The following is a 27,372-nucleotide window of genomic DNA, read 5'->3' on the forward strand; positions in this document are numbered from 1 at the left end:
TCCTTGGCAATCACTAACCTGGTAGTCCCAGGCAACCACTGACCTGGTAGTCCCTGGCAACCACTAACCTGGTAGTCCCAGGCAATCACTAACCTGGTAGTCCCAGGCAACCACTGACCTGGTAGTCCCAGGCAACCACTGACCTGGTAGTCCCTGGCAACCACTAACCTGGTAGTCTTAAGCAATCACTAACCTGGTAGTCCCTGGCAACCACTAACCTGGTAGTCCCTGGCAATCACTAACCTGGTAGTCCCAGGCAACCACTGACCTGGTAGTCCCTGGCAACCACTAACCTGGTAGTCCCTGGCAATCACTAACCTGGTAGTCCCTGGCAACCGCTAACCTGGTAGTCCCAGGCAACTACTAACCTGGTAGTCCCTGGCAATCACTAACCTGGTAGTCCCTGGCAACCACTAACCTGGTAGTCCCAGGCAACCACTAACCTGGTAGTCCCTGGCAACCACTAACCTGGTAGTCCCTGGCAACCACTAACCTGGTAGTCCCAGGCAATCACTAACCTGGTAGTCCCAGGCAATCACTAACCTGGTAGTCCCTGACAATCACTAACCTGGTAGTCCCTGGCAACCACTAACCTGGTAGTCCCAGGCAATCACTAACCTGGTAGTCCCTGGCAACCACTAACCTGGTAGTCCCAGGCAACCACTAACCTGGTAGTCCCTGACAACCATTAACCTGGTAGTCCCGGGCAACCACTAACCTGGTAGTCCCTGACAACCATTAACCTGGTAGTCCCGGGCAACCACTAACCTGGTAGTCCCGGGCAACCACTAACCTGGTAGTCCCTGGCAACCACTAACCTGGTAGTCTTAAGCAATCACTAACCTGGTAGTCCCTGGCAACCACTAACCTGGTAGTCCCAGGGAATCACTAACCTGGTAGTCCCAGGCAACCACTAACCTGGTAGTCCCAGGCAATCACTAACCTGGTAGTCCCAGGCAACCACTAACCTGGTAGTCCCAGGTAACCACTAACCTGGTAGTCCCTGGCAACCACTAACCTGGTAGTCCCAGGCAACCACTAACCTGGTAGTCCCTGGCAACCACTAACCTGGTAGTCCCAGGGAATCACTAACCTGGTAGTCCCTGGCAACCACTAACCTGGTAGTCCCTGGCAACCCAGGAGTCCCGCTGGTCCGTCTGGACCTGCTTCCCCAGGAAGACCCACGTCCCCCGGATGTCCCCGGGGACCCGGTGGACCGATCACACCTGGAGACGGAGGACAGAAGCACCATGAAACTCTCACATCTGAATAATGAATATCTTTACATGCAGTCAAAATTCAGGTTATTGCTAATATTCTGGTTACTGAGACATTCGAAATGTTCCGTTTACATGGTAATTAATCATTCAGGATATCTGGATCAAACCAGCGACACATGGAGAACATCATGACACAATTCCCGTCATTTCCGCTTCTTCTTCCTGGATCCAAATTCAAAACAAATGCTGCTTCGCACAATTTTCGCACACTTTCTTGTAAATCTTCTATCCCGGTACTTTCTACTGTCTATAAATGCCAAAATGTTCATATCCTTCATTACATTTATGAAGTGATTAGTCTCCTCCTGGTCTTGGTTTCTCCGTGTTTAGAAGAACTTCCTGGACTCAAAAGACCAGGATTCCTTGTGAACAGAACATGTAGAAAACACATTCATGTTCCGTTTGATGGGGATATTCCGTTACGTTTACATGACCCAATATTCAGGTTTAAAAGGAGTAACCCAGGGCTCATATTCAGGTTTTTTACATGGCCGTGCAAAACCGGGTTGTTGCTACTATTCGGGTTTTAAAGGGGTTATAAACGCAGTCAATGGTTCACAACATTTCCTACCATACTTATGCCGATGACACACAGCTTTATATTTCAGTGTCACCACATGACTACAGTCCCCTGATCTCATTGAGTAATTGTATTCATCAAATCAATGAGTGGATGTGCCAGAATTTTCTCCAACTAAATGCAGAAAAGACAGGTTCATTTTTGGCCCTAAAAATGAAAGGGAACAGATCAGCGCTCACCTTGGCTCCAAGTCATTGACAGCTACAAATCAAGCCAGAAATCTTGTGTAATTATTGACCTGAACTTCAACAGCCATCTAAAGTTTATCACTAAATCTGCCTATTACCACCTGAAAAACATTGCTAGAATTAAGGGGATTCTGTCTAAACAAGACATGGAAAAACTTATTCATGCATTCATTTTCAGTAGGTTGGATTATTGCAATGGCATCTTTTCTTATCATTTTATTTGTTATTTACTGTTTAATTGTGTCTTGTCACTTTTAATGTTGATGTAAAGGACTTTGAATTACCTTGTGTTGAATTGTGCTATATAAATAAACTTGCTAGGGCTGGGCGATATGGACCAAAAGTCATATCTCCATATTTTCTAGCTGAATGTTGATACTCGATATATATCAATATTTTTTCTGACATAATTGGGGTTTCCCCCAAAGCATTATAGCATAGCATCTCTGTTAGCATCTCTGTTAGCATCTCTGTTAGCATCTCTGTTAGCTTCTCTGTTAGCATCTCTGTTAGCATCTCTGTTAGCATCTCTGTTAGCATCTCTGTTAGGTTCTCTGTTAGGTTCTCTGTTAGCATCTCTGTTAGCATCTCTGTTAGCATCTCTGTTAGCTTCATTGTTTTCTGAGGCAAACCCTTAAAAAAACAGTCAGTTTTAATACAAAGCCTCGTGCCAAATGTCACACAGGTTCCTTTATTAACAGAGGTCTGCACAATATCAACATGTATAAAACAAATGAAATAAAAATAAACTGCCTGCATATATAGAATAAAAATGCTTCTTGAATAAAATAAAACAAATATCCCTTTCCTGCATAACAATTAAATTAAAATACACTGTGCAATTAATACAATGTAGACAGTAACAGGCAGACTTTTCCACTGAGGTTGACAGTTGTGCAAATAACAAAACATTTGTGACAAATCTCAAGTTAATTTGTCACAAAATAAGCTATATCAAAATCATATTTTTTTTTTTATTTTTTTTTTTTTAATAATCAATATAAACAATATTGTCTCGTACCATATCGCGTTTGAAAATATATCAATATATATTAAAATCTCAATATATCGCCCAGCCCTAATTAAGGGGATTCTGTCTAAACAAGACATGGAAAAACTAATTCATGCATCCATTTTCAGTAGGTTGGATTATTGCAATGGCATCTTTTCTCATCATTTTATTTGTTATTTACTATTTAATTGTGTCTTGCCGCTTTTAATGTTGATGTAAAGGACTTTGAATGACCTTGTGTTGAATTGTTCTACAAATAAACTCGTCTTGCAGATAACACCATAGCTGTGACTGATATAAACGGTTCTGGTTGGTTTTGCTCACCTGATCCACCGAGGTCTCCACGGAGACCAGGGTGTCCTTTACATCCCTTCTGTCCCGGAGCGCCTGTATAACCTCTCTCTCCGGTCGGTCCTGGGGGTCCAGGAGAACCTGTGAGAGGGAAAAAACCATCAGATCTGTCACTTCTTTTTAAAGACTCTTAAACTGCCCTTGGTGTTTTTTTCTTGATTTGAGCAAAGCGTTTGATACTGTCAACCATAAACTTCTTAATTCAAAACTCAATAGATATGGAATCTGGGATGATGCCCCTCAAGTGTTTGATTAATTACCTGGATAATAGAGAGCAGTTTGTTTATTTAAATGGTGTCTCTAGTGGCTCCTGGAGCTTTTACACAAATGTTTGACCTTGTTTTTCCTCTTTTCTTTTCGTCTTTTTTTCCGTTTTTTTCATCTTTTTTCCTTTCCTTTTAATCTTGACATTTCAACTTTCACGAAATTCTTCCTTCCTTCCTTCCTTCCTTCCTTCCTTCCTTCCTTCCTTCCTTCCTTCCTTCCTTCCTTCCTTCCTTCCTTCCTTCCTTCCTTCCTTCCTTCCTTCCTTCCTTCCTTCCTTCCTTCCTTCCTTCCTTCCTTCCTTCCTTCCTTCCTTCCTTCCTTCCTTCCTTCCTTCCTTCCTTCCTTCCTTCCTTCCTTCCTTCCTTCCTTCCTTCCTTCCTTCCTTCCTTCCTTCCTTCCTTCCTTCCTTCCTTCCTTCCTTCCTTCCTTCCTTCCTTCCTTCCTTCCTTCCTTCCTTCCTTCCTTCCTTCCTTCCTTCCTTCCTTCCTTCCTTCCTTCCTTCCTTCCTTCCTTCCTTCCTTCCTTCCTTCCTTCCTTCCTTCCTTCCTTCCTTCCTTCCTTCCTTCCTTCCTTCCTTCCTTCCTTCCTTCCTTCCTTCCTTCCTTCCTTCCTTCCTTCCTTCCTTCCTTCCTTCCTTCCTTCCTTCCTTCCTTCCTTCCTTCCTTCCTTCCTTCCTTCCTTCCTTCCTTCCTTCCTTCCTTCCTTCCTTCCTTCCTTCCTTCCTTCCTTCCTTCCTTGACCCGAAGACAGCACAAGGGTTAAATAAATAAATGCTGTGCTAAATAAATAAATGAAACAGCAGGAACAACAGCAAAAAAACAAATAAATAACTAAATCGTCAGGAACGGAGTCGGATCAGCACCTAGGGGCCCCACGAGTCCAGAGGGGCCCTTGTCTCCAGGGAGACCAGGACACCCAGTAGAATCTCCTCTATCCCCTGAAACACAAATAAACACTCACTTTATGCTAAAGTTATCATGATAAATACTTGTCCAGGACCGTGACGGTTTAGGGGCCTCGTACCTTTAGGACCTGGACCTCCGGGGTAACCGGGGTGTCCCGGCTGGCCGAGACATCCTGCACCGCCCTGAAGACACAAGCAAGAAGACGTCGGCCACGGTTACACCATGTTTTCAAATAAATTCATGATGTGCTTCAGCCATATGTACGGTGGCCGAGACATTGCTGAAAATAAAAATAACGCTTTGCAAATAAAATAAACGTTGCAAACAAAAAGAAACCCCGCTGCAAATAAAATAAAAGAAACGCTGCAAATAAAACTAAAAAAACCACGCAAATAAAAAAGCCACAACGGAAGTGAATTACCGGGGACTATTTTTGCCGATGCACCGGTGTTGCACATTAAATTTTCTCGTTCGTTGTTCTTCTTATTCCTCGCTCTTCTTATTTCTTCCTTTTCACTTACGTCCTCTTCGTCGTCTTCTTCTCCTCTCACGTAAAAAACACCGGTGCATCAGCAAAAATAGTCCCCGGTAATTCACTCCCGTTGTGGCTTTTTTATTTGCGTTGTTTTTTTTTTTATTTGCAGCGGCGTTTGTTTTTATTTTCAGCGTTTATTTTATTTGCAAAGCGTTTATTTTATTTGCAGCAGCGTTTTTTTTTATTTGCAGCGTTTCTTTAATTTTCCGCAATGGCGGGTCTCGGGCCACCGTACATATTAGTCCAGTCAATCTGTGGTTCGACCCAGGGAAAATTGCAATAGTAATCATTCAAGGTTTTATGTGATCCTTAGGGACATCCAAATATTATATTAAAAGTATACCATTATATACTTAGTGGATCAAGGTAAATTCAGGGGTTGAAATTTGGGGCCTTCATGCCATAGCGTCATACAAAAAAATGATGCATCTCTACTTCTGAATATGCTATTTTCAAATCATTTATGTCTACACATTGGTTTTCTATGGTGCTTTTTCACATACAACCATCAAAAATGATCTGTTCTGAATGTATATGTGCCCTTTGGGGGTACCCTTAAGCTAAAATTACCTTTTTGAATCCAAATAAAGTCAATCAAATTAGGTCATAAACGATGTATTATTATTGAATCTTCTGCACCATCCAAATTTGTCTCAGTAATATATTTTTCCATAAAAACTATGATACATATCAGCACAGACTGAAACCAAATGAGACCAAGCTTGACTGTAGGCCTACATGTAATATTTACTCCATGTCCTCATCCAAATGTTGTGCTGACATATTCGCGCACACACCTCTGCACTCTGAACAGGCTAGGGAGCAATCAAGTCCTTGACGACGGCATTTGCAATACATAGTGCCACAACTTCACTTGCAAGTACAGCGCACAAGCTCCAACAACGATGGAGGAGCAGGGTTCTGGTCTGAATGGACAGTCATGAGGAATGAATCTTGGATCTTCCAGCCCCATTCCTCCGGTGGTAGTGAGTTTCCCATCCATTCCTGGACTTGATGGTACACTCTGAAGCTGTGAAACCTGGCAGAGGAAGATGTTGGTGGCAAGTTGCGAGGGTGGACAGCTGTTTTGCTGTCAGTCACCTTAGCGTAGAAACGTTTCAGCCTGAGGTCATTAAGAGAATCTGTCTCTCCACTTTTGTATATTAACATCATTGCCCTTTCCCCTGCATCAGCAATTTCATCTTTGGTAGCAAATTGTTTTTGAAAAATGCTGGCCTGTAACTCTGAATGAGTCTTTTTCTTGACTCAGACGCAAAGATGCCCCTTTCCCAACTCCAAACACTCTGGATGTTGTATCACAGCCAAGCATGGCATGTGCACATAAGATGTTGTTGCTAACATCCTTACCCAACACATCTCTTGCATGCCCAGTGTTCAAAAACCTGCATCTTGGCGAAGGCAACTTCCTGGATTCAGACATGAAGTACAGCTCTCCTTGCTGATAGAAGTGTAGCAGAAGAATGAGGAGGTCAGTGTCATCTCCCACAAGGACAGTTCTTTGTTTCAATGCTGCTGTCACTGCTGTTTGAACTATAAGCACATCTGCATCTCCATGAGCATTGTGAACATCAAACCCTGCAAGTTTTAGTCCTTCCCCCAACAGGTTTATGAAACATTGTTTGTTGTCATTGTTTGACAGAAATTCCTCCTTTTTCAAACTCAGTGACATGGTTGATGTGAATGAAACCTTCCGGCCAGTCTTTGGATTCCTCCTTCTGTGAGCACCATCTTTCGTAGATGGCTGACTGCTGTACCCATCAAACACGATCACCACTGATTGTCCATAATGTTTTTGAATGTAAACGATGTAAGTTTCTACTATTGCCCCGTATGTCTTTCCTATCTCCCAGGGTATTCGGTGGAGGAGGGCCCCTCCATCTAAGACATACAGGATGTCTCTTTCTGGTACATCATCATGCGGCACAGCGTTCCACATTGCTTTTGCGATTTGGGGTTTGTTCGCTGGGAGAAGCACTGTTTTTGTCTCAAAGAGGGCAGGTGGATACCCGCAGAGCTCATACTTGAAAGCTTCAGCTAAATTGTCTGCCTGTGTCCCAGCAATCACTAGTCTCTGAAACAAAAGCTGGGGATCAATATGGACAACTTCTTCATTGTTCAGTTTGACTGTGGATTTGGAGTCCATGGTGACTGCATGTGCTTTCCTCTTGAATGTATATTCTGTCACCTTTTTACCTACCATGTCTTTTAAGACCCCTTTCCAACTTCTTTTGAATGGTCCACATTCACTGCATCATGGGCTGTCACACCAGTGATTAAATGTTGAAGGTGTTCATACCCAGCAAATTGACTTTGTGACTCTAACAACTTTAGAATTTTGATTGTGTCTGCAGTGTCTCTTGCCTGATTTGATGCAGTGAGGTCCTTGTGCTGTTCACTAGTTTTATAATTTACCCCTGTCAGTTCTTGCATAGCATTGTTGATTTCAGATGTTGCAGGGTTGGTAAGAACCCACACCAATCTTTGTGTTTCGGACATACCCCTTCCACGTGTCAGTCCTCCACTCACTTTCATACTTCGCATGAGGGCTTGTTCTATTACAAGGTCCGGGGAGAGTCCAGCCCAGTATTCATCTGACTTACGAATAACTTGCAGGCCATCTTCTTGAAATTATTTTTGAACTTGGGGATGAGTGTATTCTAGTTGGCACATTTTCTTGAGGTATATGCTCAGGGATTTGACATACAAGTTATGTCCGGAGGCAGCCTTGAATGGCATCATGTCTGTCAGGGTATCAAGATGCTGATCCCAATTTCCAGTTCTCTCTGATCGGATGAATGCACGGAGAATATTGATCATTTCCATGTACTGTAGCCAGAGTGCTTCTCTGCCTCCAAACGCCGGGCTATGTTTTTAAGTAGTTCACTTGCACTTGTCATAGTTGTGGTGGCAGCCATAACACTGTCATAGAGATCTGAGGCTTCTGCTAGTTCCCCTTCTAAATCTTTAGAATGGCCTGTGGATCCTACATCAGACTGATCAGAAACTGGTTCATCTGGAGTTGTCACATTTTGTGTTTTTTCACTTTCATCAGCAATAGTACCATCTTCAGTCAACTCTGATACATCCTTCAAGCCAACAGCCTAGCTTGCCAGGGCGGGCAGGTTTACTTGAAAGGTTTTGACTGCCAGAAGGGTGTTCAGTGCCCCATCAACCAGGAAATTACCTCTTATGGCCCTACTGCTAGCTGACCGCTAGCTAACATAAAGAGTAACCTAAGCTGGAAAAATGAAAACTGGTGATGATTATAAATATGTTTTATAGTACTGAGTGGTAGAAGTAAAGAAATGTCTGACTTACAGGAGGTCAGCCCCCAACGACAGTCTCTGCCAGATTCACACACACGCACCCTGCCCGCGTCGTGTGCCACTGATGGGGGTCAGTGAGGGGTCATGTCATGGTAGATACTAAACATATCTCTCAGGAACAATCTTAGATGCAGATACACCTATTTTAGATGCAGATACAACCATTGGAGCAGTCTAGCATAAACTTTGAGTGTACATTTTGTAAGAAAAAAATTAGGTGTTGGGCTAGTAATACCCAAAAAGGTATATGAGGTATATGATATTAGAACAGGGTCTGAAAATTATTATATTGGTTTTAGTATTATTGGAGAGATAGACCCCAAAAACTTAGGAAAATACACTACACATGTCAAATAGGTGTACAAAGACCCTTCTATATTAACAGAATTTTACCCAGACCAGGTCACTTTAACATGTTGAAATGTTGCTTTTGACATTGAAAAAAAAGTATGTTCCACTAAATCTGTGAAGGTATACTTTTAATATATGATGCAGGAGGGTATTTGGATCAATAAAAACTATGAAACATTACTATTGCAATTTCTCCTGGGTTGGGCCCTTTTTTGAGTTAGATTGACTGGACTATATGGAATGATGAAACAGTCAAAATTAAATAAATGAATTGAATAAATGCACAATGAAATAAATAAAATAGGAAATACATACATTTATAATTTATTTAATATACAATTAAACAATTAGATGTGTCATTCAATAATTAAAATTTGAATATTTCATTGGATATATATTTCATTATTCCATTACATATTTAATTATTTCCTGGTTCCTGCATTGGCTGAAGCACATCATGAATTTATTTAAACTGTCCCTTCGTCTAATGTATATCCAATTAAATATATTCACCATTTAATTATTTATAATTATAATTAAATTTATATTATTTGTATATTAAATACATTATATATTTATGTATTTCCAATTTTATTTAATTCATTGTACATTTATTCAATTATTTAATTAATTCATTATTTATTTAATTTTGACTGTTTCAGCGTTCCATAATTGATGCCGTGTTATGTATTCTGTTGGTCTCACCAGTTCTCCCTTGGGTCCCGGGAAGCCCACGTATCCTTTGGGTCCTTGAAGTCCAGGAGGTCCTGGAGCTCCCGGAGCTCCAAACAGTCCTGGAGGTCCTTGAGTTCCCTTGAGACCCGGAGCTCCGCTGGAGCCCGGGGACCCCGGATCTCCGCTAGCTCCTCGCTCTCCTTTACTTCCTGTGGAGAAGCAGGAACCGGATTCACTGAATCAGGAACTCGACTGAACCGGATTCGTCCGCTTTCTTGCCTTGATGTGACTGATCTTATGAACTGGTGTTGAATAAATGAAGTGAAGCAGCGTCTGATACCCTGATCAGTTATTATTAGGGCCCGAGCACTGACAGTGCTAGGGCCCTGTTGTATCTGTAGGAATTTTTCTAGTTTTTGTTTTTGTCGTTTTTCTTCCAACGAAATGAGGGTCTTTTTTCCCCCTAAACGTGCCCAAAAAGTCACCAAATTTTGCACCAATCCTGGTGAAAAATTTGATATTTAATGGTTTGCATTAATGGGCGTGGCCTAACGGCTCAACAGCGCCCCCTAGAAAACTTTGTGCCTCAAGCCCCACAATACGGTTTGACGTACATGCACGAAAATCGGTACACACCTGTATCATGTCGCAACTTAAAGAAAAGTCTCTTGGCGACATGGCCGAAACCGAACAAGAAGTCGGCCATTTTCAATTAATTGTGTCATTTTGGCGAAATGTATGCCATTCCTTCGGCCGTTAATACGGCCCGAACCGTAACGTGCACCCAGGTGTGTTATACATCAAAATGTGCGTCTCCATCCTCCGACACCAAGCATTACTTTTCTCTTTCAAAAGCGTTACCGTGGCGACGCTAGACGCCAAAAAGCGCGCCCCCCCTTCATCTGGTTGGTTCAGACAGAAAAAACTTTGCGCCTCAAGCCCCATAATACGGTTTGACGTACATGAACGAAAATCGGTACACACCTGTATCATGCCGCAACTTAAAGAAAAGTCTCTTGGCGCCATGGCCGAAACCCAACAGGAAGTCTGCCATTTTGAACATTCTGAATTAATCGCGTAATTTTGGTGCAATTTATGCCATTCCTTCGAGAATTAATACGGCCCGAACCGTAACGTGCACCCAGGTGTGTTATACATCAAAATGTGCATCTCTATCCTGCGACGACGCACATTACGTTTCTCTTTCAAAAGCGTTACCGTGGCGACGCTAGACGCCAAAAAGCGAAAATAACTTTTGAATGGTTTGACATAAAGACACGTGGGTGGTGTCATCGGACTCGGTTTTGAGTCCTTGACCATAATTGGTGCAAATTAGCCCCGTCCCTTCTTCTGATTGGTTTGACATAGACACTACCCTCTGGAAAATACTGAAGAAACAACGGCAACTAAAAAACTCTTTAGGAGGGAAGAACCCTTGACCGAGACCAGGACCTGGATCAGGAGGACTGAGGACCGGCCGGTGCAGCAGGAAAAGAGAAGAGAGGAGGATGAGGAGGAGGAGAGGTCTGAACCTCCACCAGGAGCTATTGTTATGCTAATCTTTATTTCGGCTTGTACACACTTTTTGCAGAACAAGATGAACAGGAAAGAAAAAACAACATTTCTTTGGCGGTAAAGCTGCAGCTGAAGCCGTAGCTTATATAATAAATATAATTAATAGTGCCGACCCTTTTTTCTTATGATCAACTTAAATATGAGACATTAACTTTTACTCAGTGGAAACAAACAATACATAAAGAAGACAAAAATAAGTAAGACAAAATATAAAAGTGACGTTTCACATTCTAGAATGTTTTTGATAGTATACTTTATAATTATAGTGTTTTATATTTATTTACAGTATTTTCTTTAAACAATTTCTTAAACTTAAGGATAGAACGACACATTTTTAGGTTGTTATTACAACTATTCCATATTTCTCTAGCCTTAACTGATGTACATCTCTTTTTATTATTAGTTTTTAATATACATGAGTTTCCCCCTCAGGTCAGAGCGGTTTCTTTTATCTGGATTAAATCCTGAATGCAGTTTGGAAGCAGTTTCTGCTTTAAAGGCAAATAAAACAGTTTCTGCTCTACTATATCATGGAATTTTAGAGTATTATATTTAATAAAAAGATTATTTGTTGGTTTATAATAGTCAGATCTAATAATCATCCTTAAAGCTCTTTTCTGTAACAGGAAAATAGGGTTTGTATTAGTTTTATAGGTGTTAGCCCAAACCTCCACACAATAAGTCATGTATGGAACTATGAGTGAGTTATACATTAAAAACTGTGTCTTTGACAGAAAAAATCCTTTGTTTTATTTACTATTGCTAGGGTTTTAGACATTCTTGATTTTACACTATTTATGTGTGATTTCCAGCTAAGTTTATCATCAATTATTACCCCCAGGAACTTATTTTCATATACTCTTTCTATTTCCATACCACTAATTTAATTCATTATTAGATTTTTTTTTCTAGTGCCAAAAATTCTGAACTTAATTTTAGTTGGGTTTAATGATAACTTATCGATATCAAACCATGCCTTCACATTTTCAAATGTGCTCAAATGCTCTGAACATGTGAGTTCTGTGGAGTCCTGACTGAGTTCTCTGGAGTCCTGACTGAGTTCTGTGGAGTCCTGACTGAGTTCTGTGGAGTCCTGACTGAGTTCTGAACATGTGAGTTCTGTGGAGTCCTGACTGAGTTCTGTGGAGTCCTGACTGAGTTCTCTGGAGTCCTGACTGAGTTCTCTGGAGTCCTGACTGAGTTCTCTGGAGTCCTGACTGAGTTCTCTGGAGTCCTGACTGAGTTCTCTGGAGTCCTGACTGAGTTCTGTGGAGTCCTGACTGAGTTCTGTGGAGTCCTGACTGAGTTCTGTGGAGTCCTGACTGAGTTCTGTGGAGTCCTGACTGGGTTCTGTGGAGTCCTGACTGAGTTCTGTGGAGTCCTGACTGAGTTCTCTGGAGTCCTGACTGAGTTCTCTGGAGTCCTGACTGAGTTCTGACCTCGGGGGCCGGTGAACCCGCTGATCCCCGGGAGTCCCTGCGTTCCTCGCGGGCCTTTGATGGGGATACAGATGACGTCTCCGGGGGGCCCCTGGTCCCCGATGGGCCCTGCAGGAGACACAACGTCATCACTCTGGTGCAGGAGACACAACATCATCACTCTGGTACAGGAGACACAACGTCATCACTCTGGTACAGGAGACACAACATCATCACTCTGGTACAGGAGACACAACATCATCACTCTGGTACAGGAGACACAACATCATCACTCTGGTGCAGGAGACACAACATCATCACTCTGGTACAGGAGACACAACATCATCACTCTGGTACAGGAGACACAACATCATCACTCTGGTGCAGGAGACACAACATCATCACTCTGGTACAGGAGACACAACGTCATCACTCTGGTACAGTGTCGTGGAAGTTCATACTTCTCATTAACTAGTTCAAAGTTCAGTTCGCATAGTTTAAAAATGAACAGTTCACACTCATATTCACCATTTTCACTTTGAACTAATTCAAATTCAGTTCATTTCAATATTTTTAGGCGAGAAGTACGAATGAAACGCCCCCCTGTCCTAAAACTGTTCCCTGTAAACAATCATCTGGATCAAACCAGCGACGCACGGAGAACGTGATGACGCAATTCCCGTCATTTCTGCTTCTTCTTCCTGTATCCAAATTCAAAACAAATCCTGCTTCAACTTTTCTCTCTCCTTCTTGTAAATCTTCTATCCCGGTACTTTCTACCGTCTACAAATGCAGAAATGTTCATATCCTTCATTACATTTATGAAGTGATTAGTCTCCTCCTGTATGGAGGATTTTTTGTGCCAAAATTAAATCAATGAATACATAATTAATTAATTAAAATTAGAATGAAATATGTCATTAATTAATTAAATGTTTCATTAATTAATTACAATTAGAATGAAATATGTCATTAATTAATTAAAATACAATTCATTTTAAGTAAAAAAAATGTTTATTTTTTTTGAAACGAGTGAAACTGACAGTTTTACATTTCATGATTCACACGCAGCAACACGAAATCATTAATTAAATGTGTCATTAATTAATTAAACTCTGAAATAATAAATATATTTTTTTAATTAACATGAATTGTATTTTAATTAATTAATGACATATTTCATTCTAATTTTAATTAAATAATGAAAAATAAAAAAAAAATAAAAAAAATCCTCCATACTCCTGGTCTTGTGTTTCTCCGTGTTTATAAGAACTTCCTGGACTCAAAAGACCAGGATTCCTTGTAAACAGAGTATGAGCAGAAAACAGATTCCTGTTCCGTTTGATGGGGATATTCCGTTTGGCGTTTACATGACCCAATATTCAGGTTTTAAAAGGAGTAACCCAGGGGTCATATTCAGGGTTTTAAAAACCGGAATATGAGCAAATTCGGGTTATTCAAAGGGGTTATTGGTGTTTACATGGCCGTGTAACCGGGTTATTGATAATATTTGGGTTTTAAAAGGGTTTTGATGCTGGAAACACAGTCACTGAAGCTGAAACTCCCATAATCTGATCAAGTTCAATCTCCAGTTCCTGATCTGCAGAATGAACAAGTTCAAGTTCTTTATTTGCAAATATTTTCAGTTCAACGTTCTCACAGAAATGAACGTCTTCATTTGAACTCGTTCGTGCACAACACTGTGCTAGTTTAATACTTCTGTGTACTACAGTACTCAGTAGTTACACCGCAGTGGCGTCAATTCAGTGGAAGCTAAGGTATGGCAAGGTTACGAGTCACAGAACTTAACTAGAGTATCAATCCAGAGCCGCCTGGGAGATTTGCGAGGCCCTGTGCGAAATGGCCGGGGGGGGAATTTTTGGGTTTTTCGGGTCGGATCGGGTGTCTATATGCGCAATTTTAACTCTCCAATTAGCAAAATACTGGATACCTTCCCCTGCCTCATCATCATCTCTTGCCTCGACGCGGGGCCCCACGGCTGCTGGAGACCCGGTCGGATCGGTGATTTTTGTAACAAATTTATCAAATGAGCCTTTCAGAGAGGCATTTAACTCTTCCATTTTCTTTCGTTTTTTTTTCTTTTTTCATCCCCTGATGGAAATTTCCTGAATCTGTCTCGTTCTCTCGACATGTGACAGTTTGTTCCAACTCCACCGTCTGGATCAGAGCAGCTTGTGTCTGCGCTTGGTCTGATCAGTTGTATTGAACAACAGACACGCACATCATTGCACATATATTTATTGATATGCATATTGACTAGTACACATTTAGGTCTGTAATGGAACCTGACTGTTGATATTTATAAGGGAAAAAAAAAAAATTGAAAAAAAATTGAAAAAAAAAACAAAACAAAAAAAATGGCCCATAGCGCGAGGCCCCTTGGGGCGCGAGGCCCTGTGCGGTCGCACGGTTCGCACACCCCTTGCGGCGGCCCTGTATCAATCAACACGTCCAGCAAATACTCATCACAGAAGTTTATGTAGCTGATCTGTGTGGTCAAGAAAATTGGAACTTTTTCAAATACAGTCTCGCTCACTGCAAAAACTCTTACCAGGAATATTTGTCTTATTTTTAGTTAAAATGTCTCATTTTTAGTCAAAAAATCTCATTACACTTAAAACAAGAGTCATCACCAGAAAAATAACTTGTTATTTGACCATTTTCACCTGTTTCAAGTAAATTTTCACTTGAAATAAGTAGAAAAATCTCCCAGTGGGACAAGATTTATCTTCTCATTACAAGCAAAAAAATCTTGTTCCACTGGCAAATTTTTCCACTTATTTTACGTGAAGATCTACTTGAAACAGGTGAAAATTGTTGTTGAGTCTTGTCTTAAATGTAATGCGAATTTTTTACTAAAAATGAGACATTTTAACTAGAAATAAGACAAATATTCTTGTTAAGATTTGGAGTTTTTGCAGTGTAAAATAACTAGTGAAATCGATCATGTTGTTCTGATTTGCATTTGTAGTTATTTTATATGTATTAAGTAATAGAATAATCAATACAAATGGACACAGAGTAATTCCATAAATGTATTTAAAAAACAAACATTTACATTTTCCCCTGAAGCCGATGTGTGGCGGCTGCCGTACCTTCATACCCACACCCCTGCTCCACCGTCCTTACCTTTCTGCCGTACCTTATACCCACACCCCTGCTCCACCGTCTTTACCTTTCTGCCGTACCTTATACCCACACCCCTGCTCCACCGTCTTTACCGTACCTTATACCCATACCCCTGCTCCACCGTCTTTACCGTACCTTATACCCACACCCCTGCTCCCCCGTCTTTACCTTTCTGCCGTACCTTATACCCACACCCCTGCTCCACCGTCTTTACCGTACCTTATACCCATACCCCTGCTCCACCGTCTTTACCTTTCTGCCGTACCTTCATGCCCATACCCCTGCTCCACCGTACCTTATACCCGTACCCCTGCTCCACCGTCTTTACCTTTCTGCCGTACCTTATACCCACACCCCTGCTCCACCGTCTTTACCGTACCTTATACCCACACCCCTGCTCCACCGTCTCTACCGTACCTTATACCCACACCCCTGCTCCACCGTCTTTACCTTTCTGCCGTACCTTATACCCACACCCCTGCTCCACCGTCTTTACCTTTCTGCCGTACCTTATACCCACACCCCTGCTCCCCCGTCTTTACCTTTCTGCCGTACCTTATACCCACACCCCTGCTCCACCGTCTTTACCTTTCTGCCGTACCTTATACCCACACCCCTGCTCCACCGTCTTTACCTTTCTGCCGTACCTTATACCCACACCCCTGCTCCCCCGTCTTTACCTTTCTGCCGTACCTTATACCCACACCCCTGCTCCCCCGTCTTTACCTTTCTGCCGTACCTTATACCCCTGCTCCACTGTCTTTACCGTACCTTATACCCATCATACCCCTGCTCCACCGTCTTTACCTTTCTGCCGTACCTTATACCCACACCCCTGCTCCACCGTCTTTACCTTTCTGCCCCCGCGCTCCTTCACATCCGTGGTAGCCGTCTAGCCCCGGTTGGCCTCGTTCCCCCGTTCTCCCTGGGGACCCTGGACTCCCGTTCAGTCCCGAGGGACCGGGCTCTCCATCGCGGCCCTGGGGCCCCGTCAGACCTGGAAGAAGGTACCGGTGAACCCGTGTTTTCTGGAGACACTTCCTGCCGCCGTGGTGAAGGATTCTCACCTTTCTGACCGCAGGAACCCAGCGAGCCCTGATCTCCGGTGGGGCCCGGGACCCCCGCAGGTCCAGAGTACCCAGGGAGACCCGGAGTGCCCGGTTTACCAGCGGTGCCCGGGGGCCCCGAGCTGGCGTAACCCTGAATCCCAACGTCACCTTTCTGACCACAAATCCCTGGGAATGAAAAGGAGGTTAAACTCAGATAAAAGCTGCTGTAACCAGGAATCATGATCCTCCTGCAGCTCAGGGCTGATCATCCTGCAGCTCAGGGCTGATCATCCTGCAGCTCAGGGCTGACAAGTCCAGTTAATCGTTCATGCTCGTAAATGGATAGCAACATCTCATCCTGTGTTTTCTGGAATCTGATGATTTCTTCCAGATGAGAAAGGAACCTCAGGTGAACCGTGGTCTTACCTGGTGGTCCGATCGGTCCCCGAGGGCCGGGGAGGCCCCGCCCACCAGACCTTCCTGCTCCACACCGGACAGGTGAGGGTCCGGGAGCCCCAGGAACACCCGGGGCCCCGTTGCGTCCTCTTCGGCCCTTGGAACCACAACCTCCAGGCCGACCCTGGACTCCTGCACGGATACAGAACACAGATCCGTCAGATATTTTTTCTGTGCCATAATTGGGGTTTCCCCCAAAGCATTATAGCATAGCATCTCTGTTAGCATCTCTGTTAGCATCTCTGTTAGCATCTCTGTTAGCATCTCTGTTAGCTTCATTTCTTAAAAAAACAGTCAGTTTTAATACAAAGCCTCGTGCCAAATGTCACACAGGTTCCTTTATTAACAGAGGTCTGCACAATATCAACATGTATAAAACAAATGAAATAAAAATAAACTGCCTGCATATATAGAATAAAAATGCTTCTTGAATAAAATAAAACAAATATCCCTTTCCTGCATAACAATTAAATTAAAATACACTGTAATTAATACAATGTAGACAGTAACAGGCAGACTTTTCCACTGAGGTTGACAGTTGTGCAAATAACAAAACATTTGTGCAAATAACAAAACATTTGTGAAAATCTCAAATAAAACATTCAAGTCAATTTGTCACAAAATAAGCTATATCAAAATAATTAAAAAAAAAAAATAAATAAATAAATAAATCGATATAAAGGATATTGTCTCGTACCATATCGCGTTTGAAAATATAGCGATATATATTAAAATCTCGATATATCGCCCAGCCCTATAATAATAATAATAATAATAATAATAATACTAAAGTATTCAAAAAAAAATACATTTTTTTTTATTTCTATCTCATTTAATTTAATACGATATACTTAAAAGATTTTCTCTCATCTATGTTCTAAAATTAAATTCATGTCCTGAAAACCTGTTATCCAATCAGAATCCTCTGTCTCTATTAAGGCCCCGTTAGCTGCTCATTCATTGGTCAGGACTTCACCAATCCCGGGGAAGGCCAAGCTACGTGTTTTGGTGTGGAGAGTGACGGGAAAATCGACCAATCACGGTTTGATTTCAAGTGGGCGGGAATAAAACAAAAGATCGTAGATATTTTCCTTGGAGTTTACATGTAAATAGTAATTCTGAATTGAGGTTTCCATGGAAACACGTTTGATGGTCTTTCTCCAATTCCTCTCCAGGTCTGGGGGTTGGGAAGGTTCTGATTGGATAGGGGGGGGACCGGAAGTTAAACTACCGGGAGAAAAACAAACTTAGCCGCTACAACTTTGAAAAGCTCACCATTCTGATGTTTCCTGTTTCCATCTGTTCTTTTAATTATTTCTATTTATTAAATAAATGTTCTCTGCTCTTGACCAGCGTTTACTGCTGCTGCATCTGGAAACTTTGTTAGGAAAACCAGCCCAGCGGAATATAAGATCATGGAGACAGACGGGCGAGGGAACGAGCAGAAAGAAAGACCGGGATTAATTTAAAGAGGAATGAGTGTAAACATGATCTGGAATTATTCTATTCGGATTTAACATCGGAATTAAAGAGGAATTAAACTTCCCATGTAAACGCACTCTCTGATAGTTTGCAGAGGAATTCAACGTCTGTGTTTGGGATCATTGTCCTGTTTTCTCCCCCCTAAAAGGTGTCCGGGTCATGTGAGTGCAAGACAGCCCCAGACAACTATCCCTCCCCCACCGTGCTTGACGGTGGGATGTTTCTGCTGAAATGCTATATTTGGTTTCCTCCAACATGGTTCTGCACACAATGACAAACTAGGGATGGGCGATATTTTACCGTTCACGATAAACCGTCAAAACAATTCCCCACGATAAGAATTTGTCATCTCACGCAAATTTTTACCGTGATAAATATTAAGTAGACTAGTACTACCTAGATACTACCTAGACACTACATAGACATTACCTAGATACTACCTCACGGCAAACTAGATGAACATGTCAGTGAAACAGTCCAGTAAGTTACCTGGTTCTCCACTTCTGCCTGGAGGGCCAGGAACTCCTTTAGGTCCTGGAAACCCCAAAGGTCCTGGTAAGCCAGCAGGTCCGAGGGACCCCACCTCAGAATCCCCTCGTGGCCCTGGGAGTCCAGGAGGGCCAGGATCTCCTTTAGGGCCTAGCAATTATAAAAACAATGTCATTAGCAATGTAGGTGCATTGGCAACAAAAAGTATGAAGTCCCTGGAATTAACTGTCGCGCAAGTATCCGTCTAGATACTACCTAAACAATATTTAGATACTACGTAGACACTACCTAGATACTACCTCGACACTAGCTGGATACTACCTTGACACTACACCGAGACACTACCTAGATACCACCTAGACATCATTTAGATACTACGTAGACACTACCTAGATACTACCTCGACACTAGCTGGATACTACCTAGACACTACATAAACACTACATAGACACTACGTAGACACTACCTAGATACTATGTAGACACTACCTAGACATTATTTAGATACTATGTAGACACTACCTAGATACTACACCGAGACACTACCTAGATACTACATAGACACTACCTAAACATTTAGATACTATGTAGACACTACCTAGATACTACACCGAGACCATACCTAGATACTATGTAGACACTACCCAGACATTATTTAGATACTACGTAGACACTATCTAGATACTACCTCAGCACTAGCTAGATACTACCTTGACACCACACGGAGACCATACCTAGATACTATGTAGACACTACCTAGACACTACTTAGATACTACGTAGACATTACCTAGATACTACCTTGACACTACACCGAGACCATACCTAGATACTATGTAGACACTACCTAGACACTACCTAGACATTATTTAGATACTACACCGAGACGCTACCTAGATACTACATAGACACTACCTAAACATTTAGATACTACGTAGACACTACCTAGATACTACCTTGATACTACGTAGACACTATCTAGATACTACCTAGGCACTAGCTAGATACTACCTAGACACTACACTGATACAATACCTAGATACTACGTAGGCACTATCTAGATACTACCTAAACATTATTTAGATACTACCTAGGCACTAGCTAGATACTACCTAGATACTACACCGAGACAATACCTAGATACTACGTAGGCACTATCTAGATACTACCTAAACATTTTTTAGATACTACGTAGACACTACCTAGCTACTACCTAGATACTACACCGAGACAATACCTAGATACTACGTAGACACTATCTAGATACTACCTAGACATTATTTAGATACTAAGTAGACACTACTTAGATACTACCAACAACGTGGCAAGAAAAATCGTCGTTTCAACATTTTCCGGATGCTTGTACCTGGTTCTCCGGGAAAACTGAAGCCCTCAAGTCCTTCACTCCCTGTATCTCCGGCAAACCCTGGAGGACCTGAGGCAGAATAAGGAGGAAACAAGTAAATCTAAAGTTATTACTAAAGTAGATGGCAAGTGTAAACGTAGCAGGTTTGTTCGGGTACCTTGCTCCCCGGGTTGTCCAGGAAGTCCATTCTCTCCTTTGTCTCCTTTAGGCCCGTCCAACCCCGTGATCCCGCGGTAACCCGAAGGTCCCGGGAGTCCCGGGTATCCTGGTGAGACAGGTCATGTGATGAGAAGGTCAAGTTTGACACATGTGAGCAAACGGAGCTACAGATTTCGTTTACCTGGACTGCCAGAGTTTCCCTTTGCGCCCCCAGCGCCGAGGTTTCTGGATACACAGGGTGGGGTGTCACCTGTAGGAGGCGGAGTCATGGATAAGGTTTACTTTATTGTTGGTCGTTCTCTGCCTAAAATAGAGCTTTAAATCTATGTATGAAAGAATTCCAGTAACATTTCTTTTTTTCTTTTCTTTCTTTATTTCATTCATTAAAAGTTGTCGGAAGTGGTCAATGTGTTTGACTCCGCATGCGCCCTCTAGTGGGGAAACGTGGGCATAGCAGGGAAATGAACAAGGTTTTTAATATAATTTGGACGAGTCCGGTGGGCCGGATTAAAAAGCTTAACGGGCCGTATGTGGCCCGGGGGCCGTAGTTTGCCCATGTTTGTAATCGGCTCCAGCTGATCCAAAATGCAGCAGCCCGAGTGCTGACAGGAATCAGCAGGAGAGACCACATCTCTCCAGTGTTAGCTTCGCTCCATTGGCTACCTGTAAAATTCAGAATCCAATTTAAAATTGTATTACTTGCGTATAAAGCCCAAAACGGCTTAGCTCTGCATTATTTGCAAGACTTGATAGTGCCTTATGTTCCTGGCAGAGCTCTCCGTTCTCAGAGTGCAGGTTTACTCGTAGTTCCTAGAGTATCTAAATGTAGATTTGGAGGGCGGGCGTTCTGCTATCAGGCACCATTACTATGGAACCAACTTCCAATCTGGGTTAAGGAGGCTGACACCCCCTCCACCTTTGAAACTAAACTTAAAACATTTCTGTTTAGTAAAGCCTATAGTTAGTGTTTAGTAAACCTCTAGCTGGTGTTGGTAAATCTCTAGGTAGTGTAAACTCTAGTGTGCCAGAGTCGCTCCTGTAGTTTCTTGTGCTGGCCCCCCCTTCTCCTCCCTTTTCTCTCTTTTGTCCATGTTGCAGCATCCTCTGCCGGACACCGGAACCTGCAGCGTGGGAGTGAGAGGGGCAGGGTAACGGCCCCTTTTGGGCGGGGGAGAGGTTTGTCCGTCAAGACTCCTCTCCCTGGCCCTGCCCCTTCTCAACCTTTCCCTGACCCTGCACCCCAACCTGGGACTTGACGATTGGGCCGAAGCTTCGGGAGCTGCATGCTGGCCTGCGGTCCCCACCCCCGGTCATCCCGTTGCTGCTTCCACCTGCCTGCTGTGCTGTTGACGTCCCCGACCCCCAGTCTGGCCCTCGGCAGGAGGGTCCCCCCTTATGATCCTGGTCCTGCTCAAGGTTTCTTCCTCCTAAAGGCGATTTTTTCTTGCCACTGTTTGGCTTAAGGTTTTTCTCCCACTAGGGGAGTTTTTACCTGCAAGTGTTTATGTAATAACTGCTCGGGGGTTTATGTTTATGTTATGGGTCTCTGGAAAGCGTCTAGAGACAACTTTTGTTGTATTAGACGCTATATAAATAAAATTGAATTGAATTAATAGACCATGTGGAGAGCAAACACCTCCACTCATCCGTAGGACCTTGTTGTGGTTTGTTGGAAATGTCCACCCCTGGAAAGATTGACAACTACTGTATATCTTGAATGTTCTACAGTTTTGTCACCTCTACATTTATTGACAGAGATATAGTTGTGGGTTGGGTTTTTAGTCACATTTACGAGTTGTAAACAAGATTATTATTAAAGCTGGATATTTTAACGTAGGGGTCAGTGGAGACTGACTCACCTGTGGAGCCAGTTTCTAGTGGTCAGTAGAGGAATTGCAGGCTTTTTCTGCCAACTTGACCACAAACTAGGGCAGGGCTTGGCAACCCAACATGTTTTAGAGCCATATTGGACCAAAAACGCAAAAAACTAATATGTCTGGAGCCGCAAAAAATGAAAAGTCTTGTTTAAGCCTTAGAATGAAGACAACACATGCTGCATGTTTTATATTAATTTTAAATAATATTATTGATTTTTTTTATTATTGATTATGCACTTCGAGGAAAAAAGTCGAAATGTCGAGGAAATAGTCAAAATTATGTGAAAAAAAATCGAAATGTGGAGAAAAAAGTCGAAATGTGGAGAAAAAAGTCGAAATGTCGAGAAAAAAGACGAAATGTCGAGAAAAAAGACGAAATGTGGAGAAAAAAGACGAAATGTCGAGAAAAAAGTCGGAATGTCGAGAAAAAAGTCGAAATGTCGAGAAAAAAGACGAAATGTCGAGAAAAAAGCCGGAATGTCGAGAAAAAAGCCGGAATGTCGAGAAAAAAGTCGGAATGTCGAGAAAAAATTTGAAATCTTGAGGAAAAAGTCGAAATGTCGAGGGAAAAAGTCGAAATGTCGAGGAAAAAATAGAAATGTCGAGATTAAAAAAGGAAAAAGGAAGAAAAAAAGAGAAAAAAAGGAAAGAAAAAAATAAAAAGAGAAAAAAAGGAAAGAAAAAAAGAAGAAAATAAAAAAAGAAAAAAAAAAGAAAAAAAGGTCAAACATTTTTTAAAAAGCTCCAGGGGCCACTAGGGCGGCGCTAAAGAGCCGCAGGTTGCCGACCCCTGACCTAGAGGAAAGGGAAGTCTTCAGATTGGGGAATACTTCAATGCTTTGTGAAAGCATACATTGGGAAGGGAATATTGCACCTTTGTGGGATTAGCGTGAATGCACAAGTGGAGGCGGAGTTTCCATTACTTCTTTTTAGAGCGACCTATGTGAAAGTGGCTTGAGATTCCATCCCAGCCACACTCTTGTAGGTGGTTTTTCCCTGAATGACTATTTCCATGTTGGAACTAATTAATCTCTCTTCAGTGACAAGCTACATGCTGCTTATAAAGCCGGTCTGATCCAGGAGCGCTAGCTACTCACAAACTCTTATTCTGAAGATAATTCATGGACATTCTTACCTTTGATCCCCTTTGGTCCTGGAATACCAGGGAACCCGATGGGTCCTGGGATTCCAGGGACTCCACGCTGGCCCAGCGCTCCCATCACACCCCGTCCTGGAGGTCCTGCAGGTCCCAGCAATCCCTTCTGTCCCTGGAGTCCCGGCACGCCTCTGTCTCCGGGGAAGCCGAAGTAACCGGCACCCTGGAGTCATTGGATTTATCGAGAGCAGATGTAACTCTGTACAACGGTACGCCCTACTGACTGAAAAAATCCTCACAGACTATGTTTCCATGCAGTCAAAATTGGGGTTATGGTCAATATTCCGGTTACTGAAACATTGGGAATAATGTGTTTCCATGCGTGAGCAAACAGGGTTATCCCTGTTTACATGGTGATTAATCATTTGGAATATCTCCATCAAACCAGCGACGCACGGAGAACGTGATGACGCAATTCCTGTAATTTCTGCTTTTTCTTCTTGTATCCAAATCCAAAACAACAGCAGCAGCACGGAGGATAATCAACAGCCCAGTAGACGTCGCCTTTTCCAGCGTCTTCCAGCGGAGCTTGATCTGGTCTGGCGTTCCTACAAATGCTGCTTCAACCAACTTTTCGCTCACGTTTTAGCAAATCTGGCTATCCCAGTACTTTCTACCGTCAAATGCAGAAATGTTCATATCCTTCATTACATTTATGAAGTGATTAGTCTCCTCCTGGTCTTGGTTTCTCCGTGTTTATAAGAACTTCCTGGACTCAAAAGACCAGGATTCCTTGCGAAAAGAACATGCGCAGAAAAAAAATTCCTGTTCCTTTTGATGGGGAAATCCCATTAGGTTAAACATGACCAAATATTCGGGTTGGAAAAGGAGGAACCCAGGGGTCATTTTCAGGTTTTTAAAAACTGGAATATGAGCAAATTCCGGTTATTCAAAGAGGTTATTGGTGTTTACATGGCCGTGCACAACCGGGTTATTGAATAATATTGAATATTCCGGTTAGAAAAGGGTTATTGACTACATGTAAACGTAGTCATTGACAACCCTCAGGACTTCTCTGTTGGGGATCCGGGACTGACCTGGAGACCACGGTTTCCGGGGACACCCGGGGCCCCAAAGAGTCCGTTTCTTCCAGGGAACCCCTGTCTTCCCGTCGGACCCGGCTGGCCCGGGTCCCCCTTCTGACCTGAGGACAAAGTTCTGGGTTAGAACCACAGATATATGGAGCTAGAACAGTCTCATGATTCACAAATGCACACGCAGATCCACAAATGCACAGGACAAGGTTCGCAAATGCACAGGACAAAATTCCCAAATGCACAGGACAATTCACACTTGCATACTGTAAGACAAGATACACAAATGTATTTTTGATGCACACACAAATATAACCTGATTTCCAAACGTTTTTTTGTCTGTGAGCTGCGCTGGATTTGCGTGTGACGTTTGAGACTCCCCTGACGCGACTCGATCCACAAATGCGGGGGGGGTTTTTTTAACACAGAAGGATCTGCAACCAATCAGATATCTTCCTTTTTTCAGCCAATCAGACGAACAGGTATACCCTCCCCTTTAATCTGATTGGTTTACGAGTAAATTGTCCCCCAAAACGCATTTGTGGATCGAGTCATGTCAGGGGAGTCTCAAAAGTCACACGCAAATCCAGCGCAGCTCGTAGACAAAAAAAAAAAAAAAGTTTGTAAATCAGGTTATATTTGTGTGTGCATCAAAAATATATTTGTGAATCTTGTCCTACGCACGTGTGAATTGTTCTGTGCATTTGTGAATTGTTCTGTGAATTTGTGAATTGGTCTGTGCATTTGTGAATTTTGTCCTTTGCATTTGTGAATCTTGTCCTGTGCATTTGTGAATTTTGTCCTGTGCATTTGTGAATTTTGTCCTGTGCATTTGTGGATCGGTCTGTGCATTTGTGAATTTTGTCCTGTGCATTTGTGAAACGGTCTGTGCATTTGTGGATCAGCCTGTGCATTTGTGGATCGGTATGTGCATTTGTGAAACGGTCTGTGTATTTGTGGATTTTGTCTGTGCATTTGTGAATCGGTCTGTGTATTTGTGGATTTTGTCTGTGCATTTGTGGATCGGTCTGTGAATTTGTGAATTTTGTCTGTGAATTTGTGGATCGGTCTGTGCATTTGTGAATTTTGCCCTGTGCATTTGTGAATTGTTCTGTGCATTTGTGGATCGGTCTGTGCATTTGTGAATTTTGTCCTGTGCATTTGTGAAACGGTCTGTGCATTTGTGAAACGGTCTGTGCATTTGTGAATCGGTCTGTGCATTTGTGAATCAGTCTGTGTATTTGTGAATTTTGTCTGTGCATTTGTGGATCGGTCTGTGCATTTGTGAATTTTGTCTGCATTTGTGGATCGGTCTGTGCATTTGTGGATCAGCCTGTGCATTTGTGGATCGGTATGTGCATTTGTGAATCGGTCTGTGTATTTGTGGATTTTGTCTGTGCATTTGTGGATTGGTCTGTGAATTTGTGGGTCGGTCTGTGCATTTGTGAATTTTGCCCTGTGCATTTGTGAAACGGTCTGTGCATTTGTGAATCAGTCTGTGCATTTGTGAATTTTGTCTGTGCATTTGTGGATCGGTCTGTGCATTTGTGAATTTTGTCTGTGCATTTGTGGATCGGTCTGTGCATTTGTGAATTTTGTCTGTGCATTTGTGGATTGGTCTGTGCATTTGTGAATTTTGTCCTGTGCATTTGTGAATTTTGTTCTGTGCATTTGTGAGTCGGCCTGTGCATTTGTGAATTATGAGACTGTTCTAGCTCCATACAGATACACCCGTCTGATAACAGTCTGCAAGACTTCAAGTCTTTGGTCAAAAGTCCATGTCAAGTCTCAAGTCTCTGAATGTCGTCATGACAAAATGTATGTAGTGTAGTTTTAACTTTTCTCACCCCCTGCAATCAGGTGGATTAAAAGAGAAGGTTCAACTTTTGCAGATGAATGTATTATATGAATGACCTTTATGTAAAAATAAGCGAGATGATCTCACCTTGAGTATCCATGACGATGAAACTTCCCTTTTCACCTTTAAAGCCTCTCAAGCCCTGAAATCCCAGCAGACCCTGCAAACAGGAAACACTCTCAGTTCTCCGTTAGTTCTCCGTTAACTCAAGACGTCTGACTTCCTAACCTGAACACTTACCTGTTCACCTCTCTGTCCTCGCTCTCCGGATACACCTTTGTCTCCTCTCAGGCCCGGGGCCCCGGGGTCTCCTGGGGTTCCCGGAGTCCCCCGGAAACCAACGGGACCAGGGAGGCCTTTAATGTCCAACGGAGGTCCGCAGGAACAGGCTCCACACTGACCTGAAAACGCACAGATACGAGGAGTTCCTCAGGGTAACGTGCTGGGGACCCTGTTTTATCTGAACAGTGTGTGGGTATATGTATATATATATATATATATATATATATATATATATATATATATATATATATATATATATATATATATATATATATATATATATATATATATATATATATATATGTGTGTATGTGTTATATATGTATATATAGATATATATAGATATCTTTTGTTTTTTTGTATAGAAATTAAATTCATTTTGATTGGTAAAAGGTAAAAGTTTTTACTTCTTCCTACTCCTTTTCGAGCATGTTAATTATGATGGATGCATGTTTTTATTTATATTTTTGTTTTGTTTTCTTATTTACATTTATTATTGATTATTATTGTTTTGTTTTGTATTCACTACGGT

The 27,372-nt window shown here is 42.3% G+C and overlaps 1 protein-coding gene across 4 annotated transcripts in view; it reads right to left on the reverse strand.

Moving 5' to 3' along the window:
- Positions 1-27,372, reverse strand: part of col4a4 (collagen, type IV, alpha 4) — a 110,014-nt gene that overhangs the window by 20,798 nt on the left and 61,844 nt on the right. For all 4 annotated transcript variants that reach the window (XM_061720042.1, XM_061720043.1, XM_061720045.1 and 1 more), the window contains exons 21-37: positions 26,799-26,959; positions 26,646-26,718; positions 24,704-24,810; positions 23,646-23,829; positions 20,815-20,883; positions 20,632-20,739; positions 20,475-20,543; positions 19,111-19,260; positions 17,110-17,271; positions 16,702-16,869; positions 16,488-16,631; positions 12,506-12,613; positions 9,522-9,700; positions 4,702-4,765; positions 4,541-4,615; positions 3,385-3,492; positions 1,119-1,226 (exon numbers count right to left, since the gene is read on the reverse strand). In XM_061720042.1, coding sequence (XP_061576026.1) covers positions 1,119-1,226; positions 3,385-3,492; positions 4,541-4,615; positions 4,702-4,765; positions 9,522-9,700; positions 12,506-12,613; positions 16,488-16,631; positions 16,702-16,869; positions 17,110-17,271; positions 19,111-19,260; positions 20,475-20,543; positions 20,632-20,739; positions 20,815-20,883; positions 23,646-23,829; positions 24,704-24,810; positions 26,646-26,718; positions 26,799-26,959 — 2,037 coding nt within the window. The remainder of the gene's footprint in view (positions 1-1,118; positions 1,227-3,384; positions 3,493-4,540; positions 4,616-4,701; positions 4,766-9,521; positions 9,701-12,505; positions 12,614-16,487; positions 16,632-16,701; positions 16,870-17,109; positions 17,272-19,110; positions 19,261-20,474; positions 20,544-20,631; positions 20,740-20,814; positions 20,884-23,645; positions 23,830-24,703; positions 24,811-26,645; positions 26,719-26,798; positions 26,960-27,372) is intronic.

Source organism: Cololabis saira, chromosome 4 (assembly GCF_033807715.1).
Source record: "Cololabis saira isolate AMF1-May2022 chromosome 4, fColSai1.1, whole genome shotgun sequence".
In the NCBI taxonomy this organism is placed as follows: domain Eukaryota; kingdom Metazoa; phylum Chordata; class Actinopteri; order Beloniformes; family Belonidae; genus Cololabis; species Cololabis saira.